General features: G+C 44.7%; 1 protein-coding gene across 2 annotated transcripts in view; it reads right to left on the bottom strand.

Moving 5' to 3' along the window:
* ZCCHC7 (zinc finger CCHC-type containing 7) overlaps positions 1-25,007 on the bottom strand; it is a 94,257-nt gene that overhangs the window by 11,661 nt on the left and 57,589 nt on the right. For both annotated transcript variants that reach the window (XM_058044518.1, XM_058044517.1), the window contains exons 5-8: positions 21,020-21,063; positions 19,790-19,915; positions 18,621-18,791; positions 10,605-10,640 (exon numbers count right to left, since the gene is read on the bottom strand). In XM_058044518.1, the coding sequence (XP_057900501.1) occupies positions 10,605-10,640; positions 18,621-18,791; positions 19,790-19,915; positions 21,020-21,063 (377 nt within the window). The remainder of the gene's footprint in view (positions 1-10,604; positions 10,641-18,620; positions 18,792-19,789; positions 19,916-21,019; positions 21,064-25,007) is intronic.

The raw sequence follows: 25,007 nt of genomic DNA, 5'->3' as shown, positions 1-25,007 counted from the left end.
CTTTTGTAATTCAAATCTGGCTGAAAACTGGCAGCTCTGAAAACTGAAACAAGCACTGCCACAAATACCTTGTAATGCTATCGACCTTGTCTGCCCATGCAGTGAGAAAGGGGGATGCATATGTGTCTGCAGTCATCCAGATAACACAACTCATTTTTTTGGGGGGATAACAGAAGCTGGACCCGAACCGCGCACCCAAAGCAGTCATTACCAGGCAGGCTGGAGAATAAGTCTCTTCAAAATACACAGCGCATTTAAAAACCATATACAGGGCTCAGCCACTGCTTTCATTACCAATTTTAATTTAGCTCCTTCAGTTTGCTAGCCAGATAAACTCTTTAGTGCTGTTTTTTAATCTATTTGCCACATTTTATGTTTAAGATTATAGTAATATGGGACAGGAGAAGGAATCACTTTTGGAGGAAATAAAGAAATAGATCCGCTTATCGGCGCCCATCAGAAAGTTCATTAATCAGCCGGGCTTTGTGCCCCCTAAATTGAAAGGTTAAATAATCCTCTCAGGAATATTTCTCGGCACCGCCGCCAATTGTCCGGAGAGAAGCTGCCATTCACCGTGCCCCAGATCGGTGACAGGGTATTTTACCACCGTTTGGGCCCCAAACAATGACGGACAAATGGCCTGGCTCACAAAGAAACCTTTTAGTACACGGATGCAGAAAGGACCACAAGCTTTGAAGTGGGGTGGGGGAGGTGGGGAGAGCCTGTGCGGAGAGGGAGGAGGAGGAGGAGAAGGAAAAGGAGGTGCAGGAGGAAGAGGAGAAGAAGGAGGAGGAGGAGACTCATGCACTGGGACATGTATATTTTATTTGAGTGTTTGTTAGGGGATTTCCCAAATGTTTATGTACATCGCTATATATCTATATATCTGCCGGGGCACGGCACCGGCTGCCCCCACGCTAAGCACATGCATAGTTACACATACATTTATACATTAATCTAAAAACAAACATTTGCAAAGCCTGTAAAATCAGAAGATGAACAGAACTGAAGCACAGTTATATTTATTAGCTAATACACGGGGGAGCCTGACAAACCCGAAGGTTTTAATTTTTACTGTCATTCTGGATGAGTTACAGCTTCCTTTCTCTCCCTTTAATCTTTATGTCATCTACTGATGGTCTCTCACCACTGCACCCAAAAGGATGAAGTACCATGTCTGAATAAGTTTCTTAGGGGAGCACTCCTAATAGGTATTCCTTGATAAATAGACTCTTAATTTTATTTTTTTTTTTTTTGGAAGTGGCTTCTAATCACAGCTAAAATGAAAGTAAACATGGGAAAAACTTTCAGTTCTGCTGAGGAATATGAGATGCCAAGTGAGCAGTCATCAGTTTACTAGAAGTGAGTTTTGGGGTACTTTTTAAATAGATAATAATTGAACCTTGTCCCTTTAAACTCCCCAGCAGCTGGACTTCAGCATGCAGCATCCTTCACTAACGACAATTTTCACAGAAGCACTTTCCTTACATTACCAACATGCCAACTGCACGTGGTAATGTTTATCCATTTTCTCATAATTTTTTCATGTGCTGTCCATTAAAGAGTGTCATATTTATTCAGGAATAGCAGTTATTTGCACTTAGATTCATGACGAGTGACATTCATCCCAAATATGCCCTTGTGGAAATGTGTGACAGCTTGTATACAACCACTGACAAACAAAAGCTTCTCCATCTCCTTTTTGCACACCCATTTTTTAAAAATTGTTTTCAATTCCATGCAGTTTTTACTTTAATGTGACTTGGGACTTCCTGAATAGTATACAACTTCTAAAAATGGATCAGAGCATATCAGATTTCTGCACTCTCACACCATGCAAATATGCTGTTGACCCAAACAGTTTCCTCCAGACCAACTTTTGAGTATCTCAGTGCTATCATTTTTCCTCTCCTTCCTTCCTTCCTGAGGCTACCATCAAGAAATCAGAATGAATTTAACCAGCTCTCATCCGGCATCCAAACAGACAGAAACTGGGTATCTCATTCAAGTAATTTTAAAGGAAGAGATTTTTCAGGGTTATTGCACAGTCCATGGAAACCCTCCAGTGTCTGTACTCCCGCACAGGTGCTCATCACTCCATTTTTTAAGTGCCAGAAGAAGTTATAAAAATTCATTAGAAACAGAACTAACAGCATAGTCAAGAAACAACACAAAAATAATTTCTATTGGCGACAAGGTGAGCAGAGACTACAGGTGGAAAACCTGCAAGTTTGAGGGGAGCAAAAAGAAAAAAAGGAAAAGACAAGCCACTTTTGGACCCAGGTGTTAGAAGAAGTGAACGTGGCAGTGAGTGTCATTCCCTTGTGAATCGCTCAGCTGCTCTGGTGCAAAAGCAAGGCTCTCCCTCAGCAGCTGCCCAGCCCACAGCGGGCAGCGCTGCCACCAGCGCACTGTGCAGACAGCAAGGAGCAGGGAAAGGGGCCCTGTCAGCCAGACACACCCCTCGAGTGCCCATTTCTCCACGGGGGCTGCAGCCCATTGCAGAGCCGCTCGCACGGCTCCTGGGGTATGTTTATCGAATGGTAATGTAACCCACATTCAGCATTCAAAAATGAGTCAACACCAAAGGCCCGGCTTCACTCCCCTGCAGCCCAAAATTCTGTGGGAAGCCTCCCTCCATGGCCCTGGGTGGGTGGCACAGCGTGTGTGCACACACTTGTGAGGCTGCTCTGCCAGCACCTGCTCGTGGCTCCGCGCTCCTCACCACTCTGTGCGGGCCCTGCCTCCTTTAATTCCCTTTATACTGGGTTCTTCAGGACTTGAAATCAAAATCAGGATAATTCTGTCACGGGGATAGAAACTTTTCTATACACATGACAGGACCTAACAAGATGTATTAATATCATTGACATGATAGACCCTCTTGGAATTAAATCAGTGAATATTTTTAGGGAACCCTAATCCGTAGATTATTAACATGATCGAGCATAACTTGAGGAAGTTACTGTCTTACCAGCAAGAGCTCTGGGCTGCTGCGACACACGAATCACCAGCAATATGAACCACGCAGTGCAAGCAGATTTACTGACTTTTTATACTTTTTCCACTTTGCAATACAAAACCACACAAAAATCCATTTTATGGCATTTATGTGTATTATGTACAACTGTGGATTTTTTCACATATTAAAATGTCTGTTAAATTTGCAGACGAGATTTTTGGCTTCCTACAGAATTTTGACACTGGTTCAAAGGTCTAACAAAACTTAAAAAAGACACCTTATTAACAAGTTTGGAGAAATTTTCAGGATGTAGGAGCTTTAATATGAACATTCATGATAACATTGACAGCAGAAAGAGGGCACAGAGTTTTTTTTCTCAAATATTTTTAAAACGCATTGGAAACCTCATTTTAGCTTGAAAATTCTATTATTTAGACGGTTAATGCTTTGAAATCATGATAATATTGTAAATGCTTGCATAAGTTCACCTTTTCAAATGAAAGAAAAGAGAGCTGAAATTTTTAAACTGAATTTGTAAGCATTTAAGAAAAAAATAATCTTAATCCTTTCCCTTAAGAGAACTGCAGTTGAGCATATGAAGGGGAAATATTTCAGCAGCAAACCTTCCCTGATTATTCTCTTTGATTAATTACCCACTCACCCAACAGCTTTGGTGCATCACAAAAATAACCCAAACCTCTCTGGTTTTGGGTGTGCAGGGCTGGAGGGACACATGCCACCAAATGTCGTGGACTGCACAAAGAACGTCCGAGGCACATGGGAGCGAGCTAACCAGAGATTTGAAACAGTAAAATACATTAATTTCCATCCTCTGCTCTCCTCCACTTCCCTTTCACAGTGAAATTGGCTGCTTTTGCAGCAAACAGGGCCCTTGACACCACCTCAACACTGAAGTGGAGCCGGGGCTCTCTGAGCGGTGCCTCTCTCCAAGGCAAGCACCACAACAATGCCAATTCTGGAACCCCAAAATCACAGAAATGGTCAGCCAGCCCAGCTCTCCATTCCACTCTCTCCCCATTTCCACACTGCTTCCAGAAATATACAGAAATACAATTTTCGGTCAAAATGTAATCTCTCTTTAACCCTCAATTTTAAAGCACCTTTTATTTTGTTTTCTGGGGAGTAGGTGCAGAAGAGCAGGAGACAGATAAAAGTCAGAGAAGCAGGACACTTCCTACCATGGTTACTACATGATGAAGGTGAGTGGCAGGTGGTACCCATGCTGCTGGAAGGTTCTGCATCCCACCCAAAATGTCCTTGCAGAAAATTTATACAAGGTTACTAAAGCTACTTCTTTTCCCCATCATAATCTAAATACACCTTTCAAATAAAAATTGGGAAAGAACTTTTAGCCAGCATTTGTACTGAAAAGCTATAGAATATGCTTTGAATTCATAAACCTAATAGTTATTTCTGGACTTGAAACTGTCTTTGTTTTCTGGAAAAAAAAAAGCTATCAGAAAGAATATCTTTTGTGAAATATGATTGCTCTGCAATATATTTGGGGTTTAGGTTTCTGATAGCCTCAAAAAAATCTGAAACTTGAAAGAGAGTGGGAACACAGCAAATTACAATTAGCAGGAGAAAATAAGCTGTAAAATTGGTTTGCCCACACACCAAGCTCTTCTGACCTGCTGGCTCTCTCCAGGAGAGCTGTGCAGGGCTGGCAGCATGTCAGCAGCACCCCAGACACTCAAAACCTCTTGCAAGATGGGTCAGGTTTGGACAAGAGAGACTTTAAAACACAGAGAGTTTAAAACCAAAATATCTGCCTGTTGCTGGCCAAGGTCTGCCCCAGCTCCTCCTCTGGCTATCCGGGCAAGCAGCCTCTCAAAGGGCAGGAAACCTTCACGAACCCAAGCACCTCCCAAGCAGGTATGTGGACACCATCATGCTCCAGGTGCTCCTGTGCCCTGAAACCCTCAAGAGTCAGAGTCATTTTTACCTTAAATCCACAACGCCGGGAATTTTGAGCTGCCTTCCCTGTAAAATATCCTGCTGAATGGATACTGAAGCAATGGCACGAGGGCCCACTCTGAGATTCCAAAATATGAAAAATACATTGCCTATTTCACAAACAGACCTTTTTTCTGTTTTTTTTTTTTTTTGTTTTGTTTTTTGTTTTTTGGTTTTTTTTTTTTTTTTTTTTGTTTTTTTTTCCCCTAGAGTTGCCAGAAATAGCCATGACACACCTGGAGAGAAACTGGCCAGATGCTGAAGCATTCCAGAGAAGCGCTGACCCCATGGCCTGTGGCTTTGTGTCATGGCCAGTGGAGCCAGCCCTGCGGCCATGTCACAGCCACAGCTGCATGGAAAACAGGCATTAACCTCCTCCCCAAAATGCTTCTAAAGCCATCCCTTCCCTCACTGTTCAATACCTAAAAAAATCTCTAGAAACCAAATGTCCTCTCTCTCTCTCTCTCTCGCCTAAATATTTTTTGCCAGGGTTGTGTTATTTTTTATTTTTCCTTTCTGGAAGTCACAGCATAACAGAGAAATTGACTTCCAGGGATATGGCTTACATTTTCACTTCAGAAAAAAAGTAGTAGGCCACGAGGAATTTTAATCATGCACACAAAGAAACCTGAGCGCAACATTTAAACACAAAAGACGAATGTCCCTTCGTGTCCTTCATACACGGGGCCAAATCAGCCAGTTCCTGGTTCACCTTCCTTTATGTAAGTGGGTTAAAAGCAAGATTAAAAAGCTGACAAAAAGTGTGTTAAATGGTAGCTTCTGCTAATTAAAAATTCTGATGGTTCTAAAGCTCTGTTGGTGGCCATCTTGCTCGGTGAGATTTCAAGAAGAAGAGGCTGGTGAAGGCAGGGCACAGGGGACGGAGCCAGCGTGGCTCGCTGCAGCGGCACCAGAGCACGAAGGGGCTTTTAAAAATGAGACATCCCTACAGAAAGAAAACACTCTGTCCCAGTGAGATTTATGTTTTAACACACATATCAACGGCGAGAAACACCTTAGGAAAATAAAAAACTTGCTCTGCTCATTTTAGGGACAGAATTTCTTTACTTAGTTGTTATTTACTGAAGAAGACTCTAACACTTGCACAGTTCACTCCTGTTTGACTGTGGTGTCCTCATCCTGGTGCTGGGCCGAACTGACCACATACCCTCTTGTATGGTACAAACCACTCTGAAAATAAGATGTGGTGAGATTGGAGCCAGCCCGTTTCCATCTGACAAAACACGAAACACGAAACACGCTGAGCACCGTGCCCATGGCTGGCTGCCCCACCGGCGCTGCCATCCACACTCTGGGCCTTCACGGCACAAGTGCACCTCACACCCAGGGCAAAACACGGTCTCTGGGCACTGAAGAGAAATAAATTTCCTCTTTTTCTCCAGTGGTGTCATCTGCTGGATGGGTGCTACCACTAGCAGCAGCTTCAGCGGGCCGCTCAGGCCACAGAGGCCACGCAGGCCGTGGGACGGGGCTGAGGCCGCAGCCGCTGGTCAGCCCAGGCCGCTGGTCAGCCCAGGCCACAGCTGCTGGTCAGCGCGGGCAGCCTGGCCCTGGGTGCCCCCCGGATGGCCAGCACAGAGCCCCAGGCTGCCCACAGCAGCAGCAGCAGCAGCAGCAGCAGAGGGGACAAGGGCTGGCCATGCAGAATGTGAGCCCCAGCGCTGCCCCTCTGCAGCCTGGGCCCACTGAGGACAGCAGCAGCCATAGGCCGCACCACCGCAAGGTGCACGGGCAGCAGGTCAAACTTGAGGGGAAATACTGTATTTTTTAAAGAATACACTACAAAACTGAAACAAACAAAAGACAATCATTGGGTGCCCTCTCACAAGTTTTTCCATCGATATTTTAGTGTGATTTAGGGTTTGTCTTTTTTGTTTTTTAGAGGGCTATAACCTGGCCTCCACTTAAAATGCATAATAAATATCACTCCATTTATAGCTCAAATCTGTAGTGACAGGAGAAAGGGAATGAGAAAGAGGCCAGTGCTCTGAGGGTGAAATAACACTGCAGTGTGCACCCCTGTACCCGTAGGGTGCAGAGGGGACGATGTGACAGCGTGTCTTGAGGAACATGAGCCGTGCTTCTCGGGATTTGTGGAGCACCTGGCATTCAGGAAGTCACAGTTGTAAGCAAAGCTTCCTCAAAACCCAGAACAAAGAGCTCAATAAGGCTTCCAAATGCCTTGTGCCCAAAAAAAATCACATGTATCATCACTGACACTCCAGCAAGCTATGGTCAAAACTGTTTTTCCTGACTCTGTCAAAGAAGTCTTTGTCCTGTTATTTGATTGACAACAACCCCTTTGATAAGCCTTAGTGGGTATGAACCAATTCACAAAATACACAAATAAAACTTGAAATGTATTTTGACAAATATAATTGCCCTTCTCTGATACAGGAGAAATACGGAGTGTAGTTGTGATGAAAATGATCTGTAAAAGTTTTAAATCACCGTCTTAAAGAGATTATTAAATAGTATTTTAAACCGCAGTGGGAGTTGGATTTTTCTGCTGACTTTGATTGGCTTTTTTTTTCAGAATAATTTTAGCTAAAAGAGTTGAAAGAATAAGTTCAAAGAAAGTACTTTCAGCCACTTATAAAGCTCTGATTATCACACAGCCCTTAGATTTAAGCTTCACTGCATGCCTTATGATAATCTCTTTTTCCATCAAAAGGCAAATTAAAATATTCAATTTACAATCCTTTTTGCCAATTCTTCATAAGATTCCTTGCGCTGGCAATCTTTTTTGGCTGGAATAAGATGTTTCTGCCCATACAACAAATTATTTGCAATGTGCTCAAATTTGTCACCATGGCCAACGTCAACAAACCCCAGCACCATGCCCAAGCGCAGAGAGGGTTTGTTATTGAGTCATTGTTTGAGCGGCCCCGCACGCCATGCAGGGGCTCCGAGGAGTCAATAGATGGCAGTCCATCTCCTAGGAAAGTGACCCAAAATGAATGAAATAACCAACAGCCTCATGAAGGACTGACGGGGAAGGCCGGGTGGTTCCTCACCAGCGTTCACAGAAATTAACCAAGAATACTTTACAGGAGGCAAAACACTCAGACAAACTCTGTGACAGCCCCCTGCTCACGGTGCCAAAATCTGGTGTATTATCACCAAACTGAACGCCCCAGCTCCTCTGCACCTAGGTGGACCTGCACATGTGGGATGCTCGCCATAAAGTTACCAAAACCAGTTTAACTCCAGTGCTTGTGCCCCTGGCTGAAGGGCAGGAAAAGCTCTCCCTAACAGCTGGGCAGCCTCTGTGGGCCATGACAGCATCAACACCACTTTTCTGTTAAACCTGTGGTATTTTTCCTAATGCTGCTCCCCTCTTTCTAGCAAAATATGTAATTTTCCTACAACAGGAAAATTGTATGATAATTTCTATGGTGAAATACTACAGTGCTGATATGAGAGTAAAAAAACTTAGCTTTTTGTTACAATCCTACAGCTATATATATATATATATATAATATATATTTAAACATAATATATAATTCCAGTTCTAATTTAGAAGTTTTGTTTCTTGCCAGAACATTATTTACTTCTGCTCTGCTTCAGGCACAAAAGAGAAAATTTAAAGGGAATAATAAAACATAAATTGTAAATAATTCAGATAATGCAGATTTTTTTCATTTACTTATTGCAAATATCAGCCATGTCTTTTACCATACAAATTTTTAAATTCCAGGCTTATTCAACTGCCAATGTAACTTTGAGCCAAAGGTACTCTTCCCACGCAAGAAATGAAGGAGTGCAAAGCATTTCCCTCATGCCAGAAATGTGTATTATTTGCAGATAAACTGCAATTCACTGCAAAGTAAAAATCTTATTGGAAGTAAAAATTTATTGGAAGGTAGGGCCTGATGCAATACCAATTAATCTGTGAGTGTGCCTATTTGACCACATTTCAAAATGTCCCTAAAATGCACCATAAATTTCCAAAGGGGTATTTTTAATAATATGCCCATATTTGTAACCACTAGATTTTCTAACAAGAACTTGTTTTGACACCTTCTCTTAGTTTTACTTTACATTAACTGTAAACCCTGAATGCTTTCTAAAAAATCCACAGAAATAATTTCCTATCTCAAGATATCTCAAATTTTGTCCTGGCCCAGCGCTTGGTCAAGTTCAAGATGCCCCCTCCTTTTTTTTTTTTACAGACAAAAATATTTTATAAGTGTTGATAGCAATGCACTTTTTGAGGAATTTTCTATTCAGGCAGGTAGGATTAAAATTAAATTACATCTTTTATCTCAGTAAAAACCAGAACCCAGGATGTTACTGCACCAAATATTTCTATTTGATTATTAAGTTCCAAGTGTTATAAACATTTCAGAAATTGTTTTTACATGCACCCTTAGGGATTATAATGAAAGACAGCATTTACCTTTTTCCTTCATCCATTTTAAAACCAAACCAAACCAAGACAAACAAAAATACTCAGTGAATGCACCTTTTTTGTCTTACAATGTTTGAAAAAAAAAAAAACCAAACCAAAACAAAACCAACCAAACCAACAAAAAGTCTTTACCAAATCTGTTTAAAAGTAAATTCTCAGGAAGGGTGGAGGATTTCCAGGGCAGATCTTTGTGTTAGAATCATTATGCACAAAACACAAATGAGAGGTTTAAAGTGCAGATTTCTTCTATTCATTGAATTTTGAAGAAAAAAACAGAAAAAAAGAGCATTCCACTGCCATGAAGAGGTGGAGGCACAAATTATAAAGCACATCCCATCTACTGTTTCAGAGAAAAAAAACAAAGATCCAAAAAGAAAAGTAGTGAAGAAACTTTTCTACTTTGTTGAGAGCAGAGAACAGGGGTTAATTATCTGTAACAGCGAAATTCGTGTGAGGCCGATCTGGGGAGCAATGAAAACTTCACAGGAGCAACAAACCCCTGATTTTTTTAAAGGTGTTTTTTGTCTCTCAATTTTAGAAATTAATATATTTAAGAACTGTGACACCAATGCAAGAATTTCTTTTTACTGATTAAATACTGTCTGAGGTTTCAATATTAAGCAAATTTGTATGCATTTTGTTGTATTTTTATATCTATTTTACATACGAGGAAAAATCCTAAGTAATAAACTGGTACAGTTTCACAAAGTTTTATTTTCTTGTTTCAGGGATTAACGATCAACTAAGGCAGGCCAAACAAGCAGTCACAGCTAAATCCTGACTAATTATAAATTATCTGCAAAAGTTTAAGAGGTGTTTTTCCTTAAATTCACATCTCCACTCTAACTGAGATTTATTTCACTCATCTAAGAAGAAAGCTTTGTCACACAGAGTGACAAATTACCAGCATCTGGGATATCTGGGATGGGATTACAGCTTCTGCTGTGCAGCCCAACTTAAAATTTAACGCTCTTTCCATGTGTAAATGTGGTCACTGAGAGAAGAGAGGCAAAGCACTAATTTAATTATTACAGTATTAAAATGAAAACAGAAGTTTTAAAGATGCTTAAAAAATAGTGACAGTGTTTCATCGCCTTCTTCAGTTCAAAAACTCTTGAGATGTTTATTATCTTCTCAGAGAAGATGCTTATCTATATTTTATGGTCAGCAGTTCACAGAGGAGTAAATAGGTTGGGTGTAGAAGAAAATAAAAAAGGTGTTTCTACTTACTGTTAGGTGATACTGCCTCCATATTTCTGGGCAAGCCTGGAAAATAAAAATATTGATCAGCTAGGAGCATGAAACAAGGTGCTTTACAGCCTGTTGGTTTTGGCATAACACAGTATCCACTGGTGTCGGTCACAGGAAAATAAGAAGCTTAACTGAAAGGGTCTGCATTTCAGCTTCAAAAACCCGGCTAGACAGTTTAATTGAATTTTACACTGGTTTAACACACTCCCTGCCATTGTCAGAAAGCCAGTAACAGTTTTCTCTCTGCCCTTTTTCTCCGAGGGGCAGAAGTTTGGGAAAGCAGTGTGTTCGTGACTGTAGGAAGCATTAATGCTGCAAAACAAACAGGGGCGGATTTAAATTCTACATTTTCTGACATTTTAAATTTACATAACGCTCTAGAAATTAAAGCACAAGGTGCTTTCCTTTCATGTACGAACAGAAATATTTTATCTTTTTTGTACGTATCTCTTTCCTAATCAAAATATAATTGTTACATGTAATAATCCTCAGCAGCCTCATGTCAGATGAGTTGTAAACAAGAACCATAACAGATTGCTTTAATGTTGCTATTTTTACAATGACTTGCTAGCTTTTTTTTTCACTTTTAATTTTTTTAAATCGCCAGACTTTCATAAAAGTCCTAAGTGCAGCCCTTGGGGAAAAAAAAAAATCCAAGGAGGTTTTTGAGTCACAGAAGTGACACAATTGACCTGAGGGACACATGAGAGATGGTAAAGAGGAAAACGTGGATCTTTAAAACAAAATCAGAACATGCTGGTGGTCACTAAAGCTCAGATCACTCTCTCAGAGGTTCTTAATGCTTTTACAAAATGTACGATACTTCTCACGGCCCCTGAGGCAAAGACAGACACGGAAATTGTGTCACTTTTTGTCATTTTGGTACACAGCTACTGCAGCGGAGGGCTTTCACTTCTCTTTAGAAATTTACCTTCTTATAAGAGCAGCACCGTACTCATTTGAACAATTAGCAACTTGGTTTGCAAACCTTCATTTTAAGAAAAGAAAAAGAAATGTAGTATTCCACGGCTTCTCCATAATATGCTGCAGCTGCAATTTTGAACACTGAAGCCTCATGACTACTTGCAAATGAGTACTATTAACACTTCTTTAGATTTTGAATAAATTTTTCACTTGTGCCCAAATTCTTGCCTTCTTTTATTTTGATGGAGCGTGCTAATTAAAAAAAAAAAAAACACCCCACAACCAGTATCTCTCAAAATAAATCCAAGTTTTTGCCAGTCACCCTGTGGCACATACATTTCCCAGATGTGATGGAAATGATATTATTTATTATTCATTCCACCAGTAACATAATTGTCTGCAGAAAAATCTACAATCTGTTCTGTGTAATGGTTCAGCATTTCTCCTCTTACTCAAATGCTGTGTGTAAATATTTGAGTTTTATATTAATATTTCTATAAAGAAAATGTGTGAAGGACATCACATTCCTCACTGAGGATCTGACAGTTTGAACACACTCAAGCTGTCTTTGAGCACAAACAAAAGGATTTTCCTCCTTCCCTAACTTAGCCAGGGTTCAGAGAGCAACATATAAACACCCTGTAGCCTGTAAAAATATTGTACCAGAGCTCTTAGGGTCTCCCTGAGAGCTGAGGAGGTTTCAGCTGCACAGGACAGCTGTGCTGGTCCAGCTCAGGGGTAGCAGGCAGTTATTTATACATTAGTTCTGGATACTTTTCGATTACCACAGTGTGCCCGGGCTAATATGGTTGAACAATTGCAATCAGTGAGTTGTGCTATCCTGGCAAAATGCCACTCTGTGCTATGACCTTTACTCACATGACTGCTATTTAATAATCATCATCCTCATCATCATCAAAATTACTTATTTTTGAATAATTGCTTGGTTGGGCATTTTTTCTGCTCTGGACACAAAGACGTCACTTTGAGCAAAAATCTGTAGCTGTGAGTGAGAACCACATCTGGCAGAGCTCTTGTCAAAACCCTGCGTGGTGCTGTCCAGAGGTGGGTTTTATCCTCAGGGACCTTCTAAGGCTGATGGAAAACCAGCAGAAGGAGAGGATGAAGCTGGTGAGGGAAGGCTAAGCATATTCCTTCCTTTAGGTGGTGCCTGGGGAAAATACTGCTCAAGTGGGGTACAACACTTGAGGAGGGGTCACTGTTAAACAACAGCTCTTTAGAGATGATGCTTTTAACCAGGAACCTCGTTACTTTGCATCAGCTCAGGGCTGTTGTCTGCATCTTATACCATGGAATGACAAATAGTATGATTAACAATTACTACCAAATACTGGCTTCTCAAATGAGGCAGGGAGGTTTGCTACGGTAGACAGCGTAGCCAGGCAGAACTGCTGCCAAACCCACCATTTTCCTTATTTATTTAAAATAACTTAACCATGAATGGCCCTCCTTTAGAGAAAAGCCCCTGTGGTACCCAGCTACGATGGCAGCGTGATGAACTACATTAAAATAAAATTGCATTTATTTCCTGCCCCAGTGGTCTGACTGTACTCGCATTTAGATGTACCAGCACAAAAGGTGCCCACTCCAGAGGGCAGAGCCACTGCCACGGCGTGCGGCGAGGGCAGCGGGCCCGCACATGCCACCACCTTGGGCCACTGCTGTCCCCTAAGCCAGCGCTGTCCCCAGAGCCGTGCCACATCTGTCCCCAGTGCCAGTGCTGTCCCCAGAGCCGTGCCACGTCTGTCCCCAAAGCCACCGATGTCCCCAGCCCCACTGCTGTTCCTGGAGCCACGCCTCTGCTGCTCCCAAAGCCAGCTGTCGGCAGTGCCACTGCTGTCCCCATTGCTATTTCCATCCCCAGAGCCCCCGCTGTCCCCAGAGCCGTGCCACTGCTGCCACGGCCCCGTGCAAGGGCGGCCACTCGTGCCCGAGGCTGACCCTCTGCACGGCGCCATAATGGGAGAATCGAGACTGGGTGCTGCACGTTTTGACCCATATTGAATTTTATCAGGTGCTAATTATTGTTTTACCAGAACAACGGCTTAATGCATCTGTTGTTTAATTCCCACTTCCCTATTCTCCAATGTGAACATCAAAGAAAATAAAACACTCAATCTTAAACAGCCCCTGACAGCAGACCGGGACTCGAGAGCTCAATAGACGAGGCCCTTGCCACCAGTTCTCATATTTCCACAACAATGAGCAAACACAAAACCGGCACTAAGCGGCCTTTGCTGCTTTCCGCTCCCCTCGGCCGGGCGTCTGCCTCGCGCCGAGGGCCCTCGACGGCGGCGCGGCGGGGCGCGGGCGCGGGCCAAGGATTAGCCCCGCTAACAGGCGAGCGCCGGCCGGCGGCGAGCCGGGCCCGCTACTGTATCTGCCGTATGAATAACCAAAATGCACGCGCTGACAGGAGACCGGGACGGGCCCGCGGCTCCCCGGGAGAAAATGTAGCTGTGATGAGTGACAGGGCTTTCAGGAAATATGTTCACAATCACAGACAGTGAAGGCCATGACCTAGATCGTTTAAGAGCTTGTCTTGTCAAATTATCAAAAGCTTCTTCGTCTCTGAATAAAGAGTGACATAAGTGAGTGTCAGAAAGCTGCAGGCTGACAAGCCAAGCATACAATAACAGCATGCACGTCACATACTTGCCGAACACCGCCACGGCTAGCGGCAAATCTTAATGAGAGCGCGGCTGGCCCAGGAGACTTGGGTCCCTGCTGGCATAGCTACTCATCTCGCAAAAATCCTTCAGCTCCGAGTCAGTTATGGTCTGACACGACGACTACAATTACTAAACACAACTTTTTAACAGAATCCTCTGGTGCTTTGTCAAAGAGGCAGCGGCTGCTTGGAGCTGCCCCGCCGCAAGCCACCACAATAAAACAAAAGATTTGCCAAAACACACACTTTTCATCACCTCCGCATGGGAACTGCCGCGGAAAGCACACAATGCTTCCCTTCAAAGGCGCTCCTGTGCAAGCAGATGTCGAGACCTCTCCCCACGCCGGCAGTGCAGGCAGCCGCCGGTGCCGGGCGGGCAGGGCCGGGGGACCGCGGTGTCGCCGTGCCTGTGGTGCCACGGCCGTGTGCTCACCCTCGGGCGCACGGGCAGGACACCGGGCAGCTCAGGAGACACAGCAATCACGGTGCCCTCTGCCCAGGAAAAACGGGCCCATGGATGCCAGCTGCCCCCGTGCAGGGAGCCCAGCAGCCCCAGCTCCGGCCCAGCCCAGCGCAGTGTGCCACAAACAACAAAGGCTGAAGGAACCTGCCGCAGAGAAGAGGCCAGTGGCACCTTGCACAATCAGAACGGTCTCAGAATATGCCAAGAAGATGCCAGTCGAAGCAACCAGCTGGTTCATGGGAAGGAGTGCTGACAACAGTGGTATTTGGGCATTTGGATGGGGCCATCAGACACAGCGTGGCTGCAGGGCACCAAGCACCTGGGCACTGCTGTCTGCCCGCTCCTGGAAAGCCATCCAGCTCACCAAGCACCTGCATGCTGGTTTCCCGGGTGTACATGGAGACATTGCCCCTCTGCCTGCTTCCTGCAGATTCATGGAGCCCATCTCCCAGCCCTGCTGCTGGCAGGTGAGGCTGCACACCAACCACAAGGCTCATGACATCCACTGAACTGCCACTGAATCAGTCAAAAGCAGCTCCTCTCTGACCCTCCCAAGGAAACCACGCGAGGCCGGGCTGCTTCCAGAACATCTCCAGCTAAGAGGACTCTGCATGCTCTCAGCACCATTTCAGGAGCAGAGACTGATCTAGCAGGTCATAAATGTATGACCGTAAAATGGTTTAAGTAACTGTGCATGTTTCCTAAGCAAACAAGGTGAAGCACCTTGAGCTGCCTCACATTCACGTCTGGACCAAAGTGGAAAGTCAGTTTGACAGACTGTGCACAAAGGCCTGTTCTGCACCCTCTGTGTTACAGCAAAGGGGAGTAAACTTGCTGAGAAGAACAAATTACAATTTCCTTTGAGCATTCAGAGCATTTCATAACATGTTTGATAACAAGGAGATTTCCCTTTTTTACAAGGAGTCACATGGGAAAGACAAGGGGCAATAGCTCCAAGTTACTCCTGGGGAGATTTCAGGTGGACACAGGAGAAAATTCTCATGATCACAACAATCGTCTCTTGAGGGAAGTGATGGATTCCACAAAACTGGACACTCTTAGGATTTGGCTGGGCTGTCTTGTGTAGACCATGCTTTTGCCCAGAAATGTTGGCAGTGATGATCATATGATCCATGAAGTCCCTTTCAACCTGTTGTTGTAGAATTCTGTGATTTCTCTTCCAAGAACTGCTCCTATTTCCTCTGGAGGCAGGGCAGAGCTGCATCCCTCAGAAAGGAGGCTCCAGGTCTGCTGCTGACCACACAGAGTCACCCTGGACTGTCTCTTCTCAACCTGGCTTCTATTGCCTGGTGTACTGGAAGAAATTATGACCCCTGACCACTGTCTCCCATGAGAGATGATTCTGAAGCTCTCTACAGACCATTCCCTCTGTCACCTCCCTTGCAGGCTGAGGAGCTGCGGCCATGCTGAGGGATACAGAAGGCAGGGACCAAAGCTTTGCCCAGGTGCTCCTGCTTTCCTGACGATTCCTAATGTTTCAGCAGTTTGGTTTTCTTTTTTACAGCTTGTGAAGACTAAACTGATTTTTTGTAGAATCATATCTCATAACTAGGATTGGAGTGCTGAACAGTAATATGCAGAACCTGTTATTCCATATGCCAAGATGGGATTGTTTTACTTTACATTTATTGCCACTCAATGTCAATTGCCATTTTATAGTGACTCTGACTCTTACAGTTCTCGGGCAGCTCTGCACAGCTGGCTCACACCACTGACTCTGCAAGTAATTCAGTCTTCTCAGCCACTCTTGTTGCCCCATTGTTGACCCTTTTCCATGTCACACTAGCATATCCCACCTTTATCCTCTTACTCCATGCCCGTTTAGTTTGCTTGAAAGCTTTTGGTCAGGAACTTTGTAACACGCCTTTTGGAATTTGCAGACTATGTCACCTGGATCATGTTTACACACATGCTTGTCAACCTGCGCCTTTGAAGAACTCCAGAGATCCACAAGAAGTGGGATTTCCTTTACAAAACAGCCTTGAATCACCCCACGTATATGATGTTTATGCACCCATGCCAACGTGCCACCACCACGGTTCTTGCCCCTGGTTTAGTGCACATGTGCAGCTGGCAGTCTGGGACCCCCAGCTCTCCCTGGGACATCCCTACCCGCTGGTCTTGCATTAAAAACTCAGTTACAGTCATGCACCAAGCACAAGGTGCCTGCTGCCGTGGCTGGGCCGTTTCACCCTCATGCTCCCCTGCAGCTTTTGGGCACATACCCAGACACTGGCTGTTACCCAGTTTTGGTAACAGCCTAGCGCTCACAGATTGGTAGCAACACTCACATTCTCTTCCATTTGACAGCCTCTCCGGTGCTCCCCTCCACTAAATAAGGTTTCAGTATGGGAACACCCCTGGTTTTCTTCACTATGAACATCCCAGATGCAAAAAACACCTTGAGGCCTTGAGCAGCAACCTTGTCCTGTCCAAGTGTGCCTTTTATGTCTCGACCACTTGTTGGTTTCACAGGCTTTCTGCTCTGGTCTCAGGAAAGATTTACTGTTGGTTTTGATTGCTCTGCCTCTGCTCTGCCATGCCATCTCTCTCTCTGAGGACTGGGCACGTGAGCTCCTGCTCTGATGCCCCAGTACTCACCCAGGTGAATGACACAGGCAGCTTCACACCTCCCATGCACCACACAAGAACTGCCTGAAGTTTTAAAGAACAACTTTTCTGATTAAAGGTGGACCCAAATGAGCAGAAAAAATACATGCTGTGAGGTTCCTGATAACCTGCACGGCTCAGGTAGGATTTCAATGCTTGTATGATACAGCCCTCATGGCTCTTTAAAGAAAAGGACACCAGTTTATGAAACTGGTGTCATAAAATGTGGAAAAGAGAAAAGATGGCAAAGATGCTTCATTACAGTTTGCAATTTTGTCTCACTGCCTATCAGAATGTCGGTGCAGAAATGTACAATTCATATTCTTTAAAAGTACGGGCGGGCACATTAGCTATAAGCAAAAGTACATCTGGCAGACATTCAAATATCATAAGAAATAGCAACTCCCAAATACACTGGCTGACCTTTGCACATCTCATGTACCGCTGTGACATGCTCTTTGACCAAACAGAAAAAATAAAGCCAGGAAGGAGACATTTAGAGAGAGATTCAAATATTTCTGAGTTTCAAAAAAATCCAGTGTTTATGGAATCTCACAGGTGTATTTGAAAACCAAACATATAGGCCATATCTATAGTTAGAAACTGAAGTGTGAATGTATGCCAAAATTATCACAATTTGCCTTTAATTCTTATTTATGTTTAATTCAAGAGAAAAAAATATCATGAAAGCTTGACTGCTACATATAGGACTGAATTTTGGGGACATATAAGACCATAATAATGTAATACAAGATGAAAGACAGAGACAACTATGTTTGTTCTTCCTTTCATTTTCTTCTATGTATTATTTGAGTAGATCTTGTCAAACCCAAAGCCTTCAAACTACATCTCTGTAACAGTATTTTCTCTGATTAATATCTGATCACAGTGAAAGAACCACAGATCTGGTGCATCCTGATGCATCAGAGTTACTCTTTAGTCCTTCCTGGTATGCTTGCAGCACTGTGTCTCCTGATTTCAACCTCCCTACCCCTTTCCTTCGCCAGAAAAAAGGACCTTTGTGTCCACTGCTGCTGAACTGAACCGAACTAAAGACCAGTTTGGTTTGGTGTTGACAAGGCTTTGGTTTGTGCTCTTTGAACCATTCTCCATGAAAACGCTGACAGTGTAAAGCAGTGACTAAACACAACACTTCCATATGCTTACACAAATAGGCACTATGTAAAATCAAAGCATCAAGAAGAGATTGTAGCCATTGTAAATTCAGTTTTTGACAGACACAGAGCAAACCAGGGCTGGTTTCTGAGCCAAGGGCCATACTCACATCAGCATAGTGGCCCTTCATGTCGCAGCGGTTGCAGTGCTTGTTCCAGTAGGCTCTCTCCAGGCATTCCCTGAAATAGTGCCCGGGCAAGCAGCAGTTGAGGCAGAAACGTGCCGGGCAGCTGTGCTGCAGATGGTCTCTTCCTGCACACAGACAGCACGGGGGAACTTTCTGTGGAGAAACAGAAGCAGAGCCATGTAAAGTGACAGTGTTCCAGTAGATCCTTCCAGCCCTGTGGACCCCGCAGGGGCTGTGTTGGGGAGCTGGAGGGGCACTCGCTGCCATCCAGACTCTGCAGCACAGCCTCACAAATTCAGCACGTGGAGGGACAAATGTGACACACAGCCAGCTATTCTGAGGCCAAGCCTGTACCTCTGTGAAGCCAGTTTTCCAGTGAGTGAGGCTGTTTGCCTCAAGGGTCGTGTGGGATGTGCTCATTCTTAGTGTCCTCGTGGGTAACAGCCCCAAGGACCAAGGGTTTCACAGATTCTGGCGTGGGGGTTGCTAAATCCAGGCTGTCGTGCAATGGCTCCCACTTCCTTACAATTTACTGACTGACTTTTAAACCCCTAACCACAGGACAAACTTTTGGAATATGTGGCATCCATCTCAGCTCTAAGTTAGCTCCAGTTTTGTCTTGTCCACGGTTTTTAACACTGTTCTTATCATGGCTCATTATACTTTCTGCTTTCACTTATTTACTAAGGGTGTAATTCTGATTCAATAGATTCTCCTTGTTGAAAGTACAATTGAAAAATATTTTACACTTGCTGACTGTTTTACCATATGAAAAAAAAAAAGATGTTTCTGTATGGCATTTGTTTTTTTTTCCCCTCAGTTTACAGCCACATGGTTTAGTGGAAGTTGTTCCTGCCCATGGCAGGGGGTGGAACGAGTTAATCTTTAAAGTCCCTTCCAACACAAACCATTCAATATGATTCTATATGATATAATTCTGCACGTTTTTCTTTTATAAAAACAATCAAAGCAATGTCAGCACCAAACAGAGTGATACTTTCACACAGTAAACTGACTTCGTGCAAGCTACGCTGCAACTCAGTGCACTGCTTCAAAGAAAGGATAAACCACTGAAACAACTTTTCTAACAGCAAGCACAAAGGTATATTAGGAACAGCTGAATGTTCAAGTGATTGAAGCATTGCATTTACCTTTGGAGTGGGACAGTTCTTGGACAAATGTCCTGGTCTGTGGCAGTTCCTACAAGTGACGTTTTTGTCCGCTCTGTAGTACCGCATGCTGCTGTGCCTCACGCCCGCGTAGTTGGAGATCTGTGCCTGGTGAAACACAGAGAGAAATGCACTTACCACTTGAGATTCTGTGCTTTGGGAACTGGGAATTAGAAAGGTCACTGCTGGCAGTGATCCAGCAGAAATCTAATGTTTCCCATGTACAATTTACACATCCAGGTTTGGAATGGGTAATTCTGGTACAGAGAAACCTGCATTGTCTGGAAGGAAAGTTCTCATTCGAACTTCTGCTTCAGGACATTTTTTTTTGCTATTCAAAACTCTAGTTGTGAAGCTTTCCCTCAATTAGCCAAGATTTACTGTGCTATGTTACAACAAACTGGAATTTTCTCCAGAACACAAATAAAATGAACATCAATTGCAAATGCAATTACATATTCCCTTGCACACATTAAGGCAAACTGCTTGGACAAGGTACAATGCTATACAAGTCTGGATGAAATCTGCAATTTGCAATTGTAAAGAAAGACTTTAAAAGGGAAAAGAAAAAAAAAAAAAAAAGAAGCTGGAAACAACTGTCTCTCTCCCAGTGACCTCACACATACTTTCTGTGTAGGCAGCCAGAATTTAAAATCCTATCTACAACTGTCATTGCCTAGTAAACATCACAGGTTTAAAAAAATATACATGAAATTTTGGATGAGTGAACAGGAGAGGTATAAAAATACCATTCTCCTCAGGGAAAGAATTTGTGAATGTCACTGGATTGTATCAGCTGTACTGGACACCGTAAGGAAAAAGGGAAGGAGCAGGAGGGAGCAGCTGAAGCTCACTCCTGCTGGGTGCTGCAGCAGGTCGGCTGGGATCTCCGGGCTGCAGAGACGAGCCCAGGCAGGCTCCACACTCTGCTGGCTCCCAGGCTGCCCTCAAAGAGCTCTGGGGCTCCAGAGACACCAGGAAGGGAGAGCTGATGTCCCCCTTGCACGGTCTGTGCAATCACTCCAGCTCTTGGCAGCCCTGTCCCTTCCTGCCTTTGCCAGCCCCAACTCAAGAACTCCTTTCTCCTGTGAGAGGACACTGCTAATCCTCCCATAAAAACACCACAGAGGGGCTTTTCAATCCCATTTACTTTATTCTGCTTGTTAATAACCAACAAAATAAAGAATTATAGGAAAATTTGGTTGCATTTACCTCTAAGTCTTTATGAGAGATAGACCAGTTCACATCAATTTCTCCTGAAAAACAAAATTAAAATTAATTATATTTATTTTATATTAATATTTTTCTATAATATATTAAACATGACACTTTCTGACACTCACTTAACTGCAGGTTATTGAACTTGCTACCAGGTTTTAATGTACTAAAGCAGAGAAATTGTTTCCATATTTGGTAAAGGAAAGCTGCTGACCCACTGGGCACCAAATTTGCCTCACTTGAGCATCAGCACAGGTGCAGCTATTGGGAGAAGTTTTTCTGACACCACCCTCTTGTCCTCATGCCTGGGGTTTAAATTCAGGCGGGGATTTAATTCTGCCAGAGGCATGAGCTCCCAAGATCCTGATTGCAGCCCTTGGAGCTGCCCCTGCCGGCGCTCCAGCCCCAGCCCCGAGGCTGCAAGCGTGGGAGCACATGGAACAAGAAGTTTCTGCAGAGCCCACACCTTCCCTCCGTGCCAATTCACCAGCCCTGCACCCTGAGTGCTGCACGCCAACACGGCTGAGCACAACCTCAGACACCCAGACTGTAAGCTGAGCAAATCTATTTCCAAACAGCGTTGGTAATGTGTAATAAATCAGGAGGACACACTGAATTATCGACTGTCACGCCATCACCTTCTCACATGCAGCCTTTGGGCTGGCAGGAGGGAAAAGAAACAAACCAGGAAGGAAGTGGAAGGGCAGCAAGCTACAGGAGCAGGGGTGCAGCCAGAGCTGCAGGAATGCTGCATGTGCACGCGGCTCAGCGCTCGGGCTGCACACGCAGAGCTGTGCTCCCACAGCAGCTCCTCGCCGCTGCAGGAGGATCCCCCCCAGCACAGGGCTCCGGCCTTCGCAGCCAGCACTGCAACCTGTGTGCATGGCAATCCTGCGTGTCTGCACACCTTTAAACGCAAGATGCCCCATCCCCATCCTGCAGCTCAATCTGAGGCATCCGCGTTACTAACAAAAATCACATCATCATCACGATTTACCGACGGCAAAAATGTCTCCAGTTTTGGTCGCACTATTCATTTCCATTAGAAGGTGGATGACTACAAACTAAAACTATACCATCTATAATTTTCTTTCTTCCTCTTAATTTCCTGAAGAAGTCAATAATTTTGGTTGAGGCATGTGATGTAGTGTCGGGACACAAGGTGCGTCACTCAGGCTACTGCTGCTCTTCATCCAACAGCGCGTGTTCCCACCTGAGCAATGCCCTCAGGTATTTCTGTTTTCAACACTTGCTCCTGCTGCCACCGAGACATTGCTACTGCACAAAGAGGGCAGTTAATAAAGTGCTGTGAATGAGGAGTGACCCTGCGTGCTGGCACACACAGCGAGCGCCATGCCAGCACTGCAGCAGCGCCGCTGCATCGCACCTGGGACACGTCCTGCCCCAGGCAGCAGAGAGCGTGGGCACGCTCCAGGGAAAACCAAACCCTCCCAGGCTGATCAGCAAAAGCAAAGAAACGCTGTCATATTTGAGTGCATTATTTATGGCTTAAATGCCTGTTAAGGAAATTAATTAATAAAGAAAAAAGGTATTTGTAATTCAAAGCTCTGACTTGGCAGTCGGCACTGCAAGTGCCGTGTTGCACAGAAATGCACATGCAGAATGGTCACAGATCAAAATTACCGGCGAATTAACTCCTGTTAATCGCTAGGCATGTCCTTCCTGAGGGCAAACCAACCAAGTTTCTCTTCTTCACTGTCAAAATCCCCAGCTTCACAGGGGAAAACCATGATACAATGATTCAAATACTCCTAATACAAGAAGCTAAAACTGCTCCACTCAGAAAATAAATATAAGAGCTTTAATGCTGAATGAAATATTACAACAAAATCTCCCTTTACTAAATCTGTTTGGTGATATAAAAGTTAATTCTAATTCACAATAGATTGCAAAAGGCTTTGTTTTCACACACAATAAGTTCTTCAGACTGAAACACCTAGGGAGACTTTTGCTTCTGCAACCAAGTAGAAATCCCGCTGTAGAGACACATAGAAAAATCTGCAATATTTCTCGCTGACCACAGTGTTTTGTCTGGCTCTAGATCACAAAATAAATCACAAAAGTCTTCTCAAATTGACAGATCCTTCCCTGCCTTCTGGTTTTGTTTGCTTATTAGGGTGAATTAATGTGTCCTGCAGGCAATGCCAGCGCCCTGTGGGTGGTTCCTGGCCAGCCCTGCACTGTCCTGGCTGCTCCCTCGGCTCGCCCAGCAGCAGCACCTTGGGGTGCTGGGGTGCCCTGGTGCCACCTGTGTGCAGCCTGCAGCCCTGGTCCCTGTGTGGTCCCCCGGCAGGAGCAGCCTCCCCGCGCAGCTGGCACCCCAAGGGCACCCTGAGCGGCTCGGGGCGCAGGGCTGGCTCAGCGCGCCCTCGGGCTGCCCGAGCACGGCCACGGCCGCCCCCGGGCCCGGCCTGGGCACAGCGGGCAGCGCTGGGCACGCACGGGCTGTTGGCAGCAGCTCCGTCCCTTGCCGGGCCTGGCACGGCACCTGCACCTCCACGGCCATTGCCGCCCCTCACAGCCCGGCCTGGGCACAGCGGGCAGCGCTGGGCACGCCAGGCTGTTGGCAGCAGCTCCGGCCCTCGCCAAGCCTGGCACGGCACCTGCGCCTCCGCACCCTCCAGGGCACGTCGTGCTTTTCTAAGGTGGGCATGCTCGCAGAAGGTGCATCTCTGCCTGCAGCAAGGGCTGCGATTGCTTTGTTTCTGCATTTGCTTTGGTTTTATTTTTACTATTCAGAATACAGCAGTTCAAACTCTTACTCAGACAATCTCTGTCAGGATTTCCCCCTTTTTCTGTGGAGAAGTTGCACATATGAAACTTATTTAAAGCTTTCTGTGAGTTAAATAAAATCAAGAACATACGTGATATATTTGTGCTTTTAATCTTCCTTATCTTCATTTGTTAAATGCTATCTCCTTTATAAAATTATATTAATTTCTACACTAATTTTAATATTAAGATAAATTCCTCTATTATGATTATATACATTTCTATACTAAAAATTTACAACAGACTTTCCTGTATAAACTTATTGTATTTATACTTTGAGAAAATGGTGTTGTCAAACTGCAGATCAGGGAGGACGAGGATGTAAAATACACACCATTTATATGAAAATGGAAGCCCTGCACAAGGTTCTCCCTTTATCAAGTACCACATTTTGGCTGTCCTCTGCCCCTGCACAATGGGATGAATGGCGAGCAACAGCTTTGCTTTTATTTAAAGAAAAATTTTGAAAGATCATTGAGATTCACATGTATCCTTCCACCAGCATGAAAATGTAAATTTCTGAGCAGCGCTCGGGGTGAAGCCAGATTTAGGACCACTGTTCAATGTGCATTCAAACCTCCCCTCTTTCATCCCAGACAGGGAGAGGAGGGGAGGAGGGAGAAGGAGGACCAGCAGTCAAAACCTGAAATTGCCCGGGGGAACAATCTGCTTCCGCGGAACAAAACCCTGACTCAGAAGAAACAATGAAGGGTTCACAACATTTCCTTATCTGCGGCGCTGCTGCAGCAGCGACCCGGCAGCTGACGGGGCTGCCCCGGCCGGGCTCGGCCCCAGCATCATCGCCCTCCCGCTCCCGCAGCGGGGCTGGGACAGAGCCTCGCCCAGCTCCGCCCGGGCGGGCACCACCAGCGACCCGGGGGCCGCAGCGACGGGCATCCCGCTCCGAAAATAAACCACCTCCTCTCCCTGAAGGAGCACGCAAGCGCTCATGGCCCCCTTCCTTCTCATTGCAAAATGCACCACGAGATGTATTTTATTTACTGTGTGTTATGATCAGCCGCGTAACACAGGACACTTCAAGCTGTGGCACAATGATACATGGGCCTGAAGGGCAAATACATTTCCAAGCTGGGCTTTAAAAATTGGATTTTGACTGCTAATTAATGTAGGATATTACAGAATACAGAACTCTAATTATATTCCACTAAGATCTCCGTGGCAAGGACTG

The sequence above is a fragment of the Melospiza georgiana genome, chromosome Z (assembly GCF_028018845.1).
Source record: "Melospiza georgiana isolate bMelGeo1 chromosome Z, bMelGeo1.pri, whole genome shotgun sequence".
In the NCBI taxonomy this organism is placed as follows: domain Eukaryota; kingdom Metazoa; phylum Chordata; class Aves; order Passeriformes; family Passerellidae; genus Melospiza; species Melospiza georgiana.
Note: the sequence above shows the minus strand (reverse complement) of the source record. Positions and strands in the feature narration are given on the sequence as shown.